This window comes from Triticum aestivum, chromosome 1B (genome assembly GCF_018294505.1).
Source record: "Triticum aestivum cultivar Chinese Spring chromosome 1B, IWGSC CS RefSeq v2.1, whole genome shotgun sequence".
In the NCBI taxonomy this organism is placed as follows: Eukaryota; Viridiplantae; Streptophyta; class Magnoliopsida; order Poales; family Poaceae; genus Triticum; species Triticum aestivum.
The window spans coordinates 16,015,333-16,023,040 of NC_057795.1; the positions used below are offsets into that span (position 1 = coordinate 16,015,333).

General features: G+C 43.8%; 2 protein-coding genes across 2 annotated transcripts in view; one reads left to right on the plus strand and one right to left on the minus strand.

Annotated features, from left to right (window-relative positions):
• The window catches only part of LOC123103877 (protein DEHYDRATION-INDUCED 19 homolog 6), a 2,213-nt gene extending 966 nt beyond the window's left edge, over positions 1-1,247 (plus strand). The window contains exons 2-5 of the mRNA XM_044525572.1: positions 205-320; positions 434-511; positions 612-853; positions 964-1,247. Of these exons, the coding sequence (XP_044381507.1) occupies positions 205-320; positions 434-511; positions 612-853; positions 964-1,072 (545 nt within the window). The 3' untranslated portion in view covers positions 1,073-1,247. The remainder of the gene's footprint in view (positions 1-204; positions 321-433; positions 512-611; positions 854-963) is intronic.
• An 80-nt stretch (positions 1,248-1,327) lies between these two features.
• On the minus strand, positions 1,328-6,637 carry LOC123103870 (uncharacterized). The gene is made up of 9 exons (XM_044525562.1): positions 5,677-6,637; positions 4,921-4,976; positions 4,761-4,843; positions 4,450-4,528; positions 3,371-3,481; positions 2,673-2,782; positions 2,457-2,540; positions 1,909-1,946; positions 1,328-1,712 (listed from the first exon to the last, which is right to left on the minus strand). Exons 1-9 carry the CDS (start codon positions 6,569-6,571, stop codon positions 1,642-1,644), a joined length of 1,527 nt encoding a protein of 508 aa, XP_044381497.1. The 5' UTR covers positions 6,572-6,637; the 3' UTR covers positions 1,328-1,641.
• Between the last annotated feature and the right edge of the window lie 1,071 nt (positions 6,638-7,708).

The following is a 7,708-nucleotide window of genomic DNA, read 5'->3' on the forward strand; positions in this document are numbered from 1 at the left end:
TATCTGAATATTGTGTCTGTCCAGTTGGCTCACAGCTTTTGTGACTCCCATTTCTCTCCTTTCACATCACAAAAATGCCCTGAAAGTTCAGAGAAAATTTCATGAATGCAGCTGTGAACTTACTGCTGATTTTCCCTCTTCTCAGAGGCACTGATTATCCCATGTCTTTTACCACTGTGTAACAAAACGAACAAAAAATTGCAGGAGGAGGAGATGAGTGGTGGGAGTACTTCCCCTGCCCCTTCTGCTACGTCGAGGTGGAGGTCCCCTTCCTCTGCGCCCACCTGCAGGAGGAGCACTGCTTCGACATGAAGAACGCTGTAAGAACAAAAGAAAACCATCCTGCATTTCCCTCTCCGGTGATTCAGTGGCTTCCCTTGAGGTACAAATTCCTCTTTGGTGATTCAGTGGCTTCTTCTTCTTCTTCTTTCAGGTGTGCCCGATCTGCGCCGAGAACCTCGGGGCCGACACGGCGGGGCATTTCAGGGAGCAACACTCACAACAACTCAAGGTACAATAAAACTTCACCATCACTGGCACTAGTGTCATGGACAGGCATTGCATCTTGCAAACCACATTGCAGCTCACTGGCAATGCCATTTTGATCACAGATGAGGAAGTCCTCTTCTTCCAGGGCAGGAGCAGCAGCTGATGACAAGGAGGCATATGAAGATGAGGACTCCTACTTTGAGGAATCCTCATACATCATGGGCCGGCCGGTTCCCGATGACCATTCTCCCGACCCTCTGCTCTCCCAGTTCATCTGCGCCTTCGCGCCGCCCCCGGTCGTCGATCCGGAGCCCATCAAGGCCGAGGAGGAGGATCATGCTGCACCTTCCTCAGATGATCAGAGGTATGGTTAGTGCAGATACTGTTGAAGGTTGGGAGTGGAAGATGGTCCTGAACCTGAACAATGGTGGCTGACTGACAGCTCCAAATGCTCTGCTTTCTTCATCCTTGCAGGCTGAATCAGGTTGTGATGGACGACGCGTCGAAGGAGGACCTCGAGGAGCGGCTGCGGAGGGTCGAGTTTGTGAAGCAGATGCTGATGACGACGGTCGCTTGGGACTGATGATTCTCCAGCAGGGTTGGTTTCAGCACTTGACTAGCTAGGGCTGTTCAGGATCTCTTGGATGTGTGCCGTTTTTGTTGAGATTGACCCCTTGGCACATGTACACCTGCAACCTTGGATTATTACCTGAATTGACCAATCTTGATCCCTTTAAGCTAAGCTTTGGTTACCTTCATGTCTCTTCCCAGGAGAAACCAGTTGGACTCTTCTTCACATGATTGACAGACACTCACCCTTTTGCATTGGAAGTACACATAATGCAAGAACATAAACTTTCTCAACAAAGAAGAAACGACACCATATTTGATCAAAAATAATGTATTGGACACCAAAATTTGCGGCACAGGAGCTACATCACGAGTGGATCCGTTACAATTTTGCAAAACATAGGGCTGTCCATTCATTATAGTTTTGCAAATGACAGAACTGCGACAGTCATACATCGTTCAGGGTAAAACAAATGAATTCCTGATTCTAGCAAACCATACCACTGTATCAGCGGGTTGCACCACGACCTTGCTGGAAGTAGCTGCTCTCGATCGCAATCTTCCAAAGGGCATGGCCAATTCTCATAGGTATCCCTTGGTGATTTGTTCTTGCAGTTCGTCAAAGTTCCAAGCGTCATTGACCGAATAGTCACCTGTGAAGCAGACATAAAAATCAATGGCATAAAAGTACTTGCATTTTCCAAGCCAAAGAGACTTATGTGCCTGAAAACACATATGTATATAATGCTCATATATATAGAGTAGTAAAAAAACAGGATGTATATAATGCTCATATATATAGAGTAGTAAAAAAACACAGGATGTATATAATGCTCATATAAAACATACCAATTGAGTCCCTCCGAAGGGCAGTTAAATGAGCACAGCTGCAGGAAAATGCGTACACATTAGATTTAGTCATCACAATGCATCAGCATAAAAGAGGTGGAGATATCCAAGGGTAGTAACTCATGACAAGTAGAACAACAGGATTCTTCTCAGACCACATATGAAAAGATAAAAGTGAACCATTAAATGCTTCCAGAAAAAATAAAATGTACGACACTTTTGTGATACTACATTCAACAGAATCAGTACCAGAAGATAGTAACCTATAGTGCAATAGTTAAATTCAAAAAACAGATCCCCCAGTTCAATACATGCAAATACTTGTTGAACATGCTAACATTCATTGGGGGAGAAAGCAGTTTGCTGAACTAATAAGATGATAAAAGGTAACATGATATCTGCACGCACTTACAACACAATCTTCTTTTTGAGAACCAAAGAAATAACTATTTAGGTAATTATGGCATTTTATTCAGTTAAATCATGTGGCACATAGAGGAATGTATGCAAACAAAACAAAGCTCTACTACAAGAATGTTAGAGCAGACCTTCGAAGAGCTTTCCCCAAGTCTGCGCAGAGGGACCGAATGTATGTTCCTTTCGAGCAAGTAACTCGAAATATCAAATTTTGCCTGTAGATTGCAAATAAAATTTATCTTCAAGGAGATTCAAACATGGCATGAGAGTATGACACGCTTAAGTATGGATCTGTATTGTCCACATGGAATGCGAAGGTCGAAAAAGGGAGGAATAAGGAAGAATACCTGTCTTCTAAACTGCGCTCGATATCAAACTTGTATATTGATATACGTCTTGGTGAAAGCTCTATCGATTCGCCCCTCCTTGCCTTGTCATACATTTTTTCACCACCCACCTGATGCCGATGATCAATTGCAAAAACACAAGTTATAAACCTACTACATCATGGTTGGTTGATAAGCGGTCAGTAATAGGCAGGAAAAACCATGTGCCAACACACTGAAGACATAACAATTAAAAATTCTATTGTCCCAACATCACAGCCTACTATTATTCGATATAATATTAATGGATTATCTATCATCCTCTTGCTTGGCCGAGAACATAATATACTGGTAATTCTACATTTCTGTGACAAGATAATGTAATCACAAGTGTGCAAATGGCTAGCCAGGATCAAAAACCATACCCAATTACAACTCCTTGTCATTGTTTACAGCAGTTACAGTATGATAGGGCGGCTATGCCGCTCTGGTGAAAAAAATGCATCTTATCTTTCAATGCCCTTCTCTTTTTTCCCCCATAAACACGAACGGCGTAGACTGTTATGCAAATGAGGCGTGACACATGTTGTGCAGACCATCCAGGTTACAAAGACACTCATCCATACATAATAAGAAGTTACAAAGTCGAGCACTAGCAACAGCATGACATAAATTACAAGGAGTAAACAATGGATTCAGTATAGAAGGGTATAGTGTACCTTGATGGCAGAAAACATCGGAGGAACTTGCCATATTTCACCCATGAATGATGCTGCTGCCTTTCTAATATCTTCATCTTTGATGTGTTCCCATGATTCCCTCTGAATAACCTGTCCACAAATGGGGATGGTTAGGCATAATATAAACTAAATGGCACGTGATTCAAATCAAGCCGGTGTGAACATTAACAGTTTTCAGTAGTAGCTAGGATTGAGTGACAAAGAACAATTGGATGTGACTTATTGTCCTCGAATAAAAGGTGAGATCGAATAAATCAAAATTTAAGATCTTAATGGCAACACATCAGGTGCAAATCTTCAGGGCCCAATAGCATAACCTGGCTTTATTCAGCACCAAATAAACATGAAAATTAATGCAATTTATTATGTAGTCTATGAAGTGTTATAACACTCTTTAAAATAACAGCACCAAACTCAAAATGTGTTAAAAGAAACAAACGAAAGATAAGTTCAGTGTGAATAGTAACAGTATCCCCTTTCCTTCTGATTGGTCATCTGTCACAATTTTCACATTATTCCTACTAACAGAAAATGAATTTGAACTTCAAGACATACATGTAGAGTAAGTTCAGAAGTTCATGTATACTTTGTATGGCATTATTCGTGTTGATTTGGTGCCTCAACCGACCAAGTTCTATGAGTAGACCTATAAGGGTGGTTGCACCTCAAACCTTGTATGTGTTGGTCTTAAACACACTGTGATTTCTGTGACACTGTATATAGCAAAAGGATAGGACCAAAATCATCACAATTCAGAGGATAATACAAATTCGTATAGAGTTAAACTACACTAACTGAGAATGAGACATTGGTCATATCAGTCAACAAGGTAATCACCAATCAGGTGTTCTTTTTTTCCCAGGATAGCATATCTACATTCCAGTTTGGTGTATTGAACATTCCATAGGTAGCATAACTAATTGTGAATCTAATAAGTTGGTATTCCATTATACTTCCTCATATGATTCATATCATATAAGTTAAAAGTAGAACCATTTGATAGTTCCTATAATAGAAGAATGCTCAGTAGATCATTGTAAAGATATTAAGATATATACTGGTGAATCTGCATCCCAGGTTGATGTTGCTTCTCCAAGCCGGAAAACACCACTATAGCCTTTAACCATGCCTTGATATCTTCAAATCACGAAAACATTTGAGTCAGGAAATAGGCTTTGAGTTCACAAAATGAGGCTTTAAGTGCAGGAGAGAGGACACGATGTCATCAGTCCAGTTCTTCAGAATACAGATGATATTATTCCAAGTCATAACAATCAAGAATAACTTGAAATTGAAATGTGATAATTGAAAGGAAGATTGTTCCAGTAACCCTCACGGTTTCCCCCGAAAAGAGAAGAATAGAAAGTACCTATCAACAACTTTGGTTGCTTTGCCCACACAAACAATCAACAATCCAGTGGCCATAGGATCCAGAGTACCAGCATGGCCAACCTGCAATCGAAGCTACCATAAACATGTGGAGGAGCAAAAACCACATTAACAACACACCATGAAAACTGTGAAGTCACCTTTTGCACTTTCACCAACCGCCGTAGTTTTCCACAAACAGTAAATGAGGTCCACCCTGAATTCCGTAAAAAGACAAATTCCATTCTGAGTTAGTAGAAAGACAAGTTCAGCATCGTTGTCAATGCCATTTCTTTTACTAATTACATGACTTCAGAAAACTGTCCAAATAAAAGGTGCTGCTACGGTAACAGGACATGTAATGTATGTACTCACATAAGCAATTCAGTTATTCAAAATGCCAAATCTAAACTACATAAAGCATGGACTCTAGATCAGGACCATATTACGGAAAAGTTTGTGAACCTACAATGGTATATATACAGCATCCATCTAACCCACCCATTCTGCAAGATGGCCACCAATTCTAAAATAAAGGCTGCAAGTAAGCATTTACACATACTGTATCTACATCAAAGGTGGATTCAAAATGCCAAATCTAAATCTACCTCCATATCAGGACCGTGTAATGGAAAAGTTCGTGAACCTGCAACTGTACATATAAATCTGAATTCAAATGTACCACATCCATCTAATCCACCCATTCTGCAAGATGGCCACCAATTCTAAAATAAAGGCTGCAAGTAAGCATCTACACACACTGCATCTACATAAAAGGTGGATTGGTGGTATGCATCTCATATGTGGGCTGCTAATTAGTACTTAGCAATGCCATCGGCACGTTGCACAACCAATACATTGCCATGGAATTCACAAAAAACTGAGATCATTCATCAATGTGGAAGAGAACATGTCACCTTTGGGCTTGTCGATGAGCACGACGGTCCCGGTCGGGCCGTCCCACCTAGGCGGCAGCTCCGTCCTCGTGCTCGCGAGGTGCGGCCGCGGCCAGTCTTCTTCCTCCCTCTCCGCATCCCGCTTCACCTGCCTCGGCGCCCCTCCCAACACCGCCTTCTTCTTCGCCACCGTCGAAGCGTCGTCGGCCTTCCCCTCCTCAGGCCCTTTCTTCAGGGCCCTGAAGAACTCCTCCACCTTCCTCTCCAGCACCTCCCCCTTGTCTGCCCCCTCCTTCTTCCCGACCTCCCCGCCCTCCTCCTTCTCCTCCTCGAAGAAGACGAGGCCCTTGTCGGCGGCGTCGGAGGGCGCCGGCGCGGCGGCGTCGGCGGCGACGAAGGCGTTGTCGAGGGACTGCTCCGGGAAGTACTTCTTCTCGAGGCGGTAGAGCATGCGGTAGTGCTTGTCCTTCTCCCAGGGCATGGCGAAGGCGTCGTGGAAGTAGAGCGCCTCCTCGCGCGCGTGGAGGCGAGGGAAGTCCACCACCTCCGGCCGCAGCTCCACCATCTCCGACGTGGTCGTCGGCTTGGTGCCCGTGGTGGCGTCCGGGTCCGGGAGCTGCCGGCTGCGGCGCTTCCGTAGGTACTTGCGCTGCGCGCGGTCGAGAGCGGGCTGCTGATGCTCGTCGGCGCCCTCCGCGTCGGGCGGCGGGGGGCGGGGGGCGGCGGCGTCGGTGGCGTCGGAGGGGGTGGATTTGGGGGGTTTGACGGGGCGGTGGACGAGGAGGTCGTAGTAGAGCGGGTAGGGGGTGGCGGTGAGGGAGAGGAATCGGCGCGGGAGGCGGGGCGCCGGCGCCGCCGCCGGCGAGAGGAGCAGCGCCGCCGCCGTGGCCACTGCCGGTCGGCTGCCCCGAAGCATCTCGCCGTCACTCCCCCCTCGTGCGGCTGCGCGACGGCGTTATCGCCGAGGGCTTTTCTCTGGGTTCGGCCGTTCGATCTTGGATGGACGGTCCAGATGCACGCCTGTGTAGAACAAACATAAAGAGCCTTTCAAATTGATGGTTCAAATAGTTTGATTCATTCACTAGGGTTTTCCAATATTACTATTTTTTTTTGCGGGGTAAAAAAAACGAGGGTAGATCAGTTGAAGTACAAATTCCACTCATAGCAATTTCAAGATTTTTACAGCTGAGCGAAGACCTATTGTGATTCCCGTAAGTAAAAGAATAGGCTACAATTAGTACTATATTCAAGCACAAGATAAATTACTAGTTCATCTACAATGTTTGATACTAGGGACACAACCAACTTAGTTAGGTCTACACCATTGATTGTTCACGAGGAAATGAACATTTGTATGTCTAAAAATTGTTTGATTTGTTGGGATTGCATTGGTTGTATTGACGATTAAATAAGTATTGGTAGATACAACAAAAAAACAAGACCAAAGTATCTTAATAAGCGTAAACACTAAACCCTTAGAATTTTCGCATTCTTACAATATATGAATATAAAGCAATATCTTAGAAGGGTGATGTGAATTTTCGGCATTCTACCATGACTCCAATCTATTGTTTCACTCCTATATCCATCTATTCTAGTGCGACAAACCATCAATAATTTTTTGCAAAGCGGAATCATCAAGATTAAAAAGATAAGATTTAAGTTGGCAAGTCACCAATGTAATCCACTCTGAATATCGGAACATCACATGTTGTCCTATGAAGGTATGGTGTATCATGAAAAGGAAAACCTACTCAAATCCTTTTGACATAATGACTTCAAGAGTACTATTGGTAGTTTTCTTTAAAGGTGTGAAAAGGTACAAAATTACGTCAGGTTTGTTGATATTTAGCACTACCGTGACAACTAGTGCGTACATGATAGTGTGCGAGTTGGAGTATAGAGGATGCAAGGGCAGCTCATAAGGACTCGAGGACATATTTATGCTCTTAGAACCAGGAGGTAGACACTAAGGGGGCGAAGCATGCTACATCTAACATTACCAAGCTTTCCTCCACTTTTTCTTCAAGGTGTTGCAAATGTTGGGGGTGGG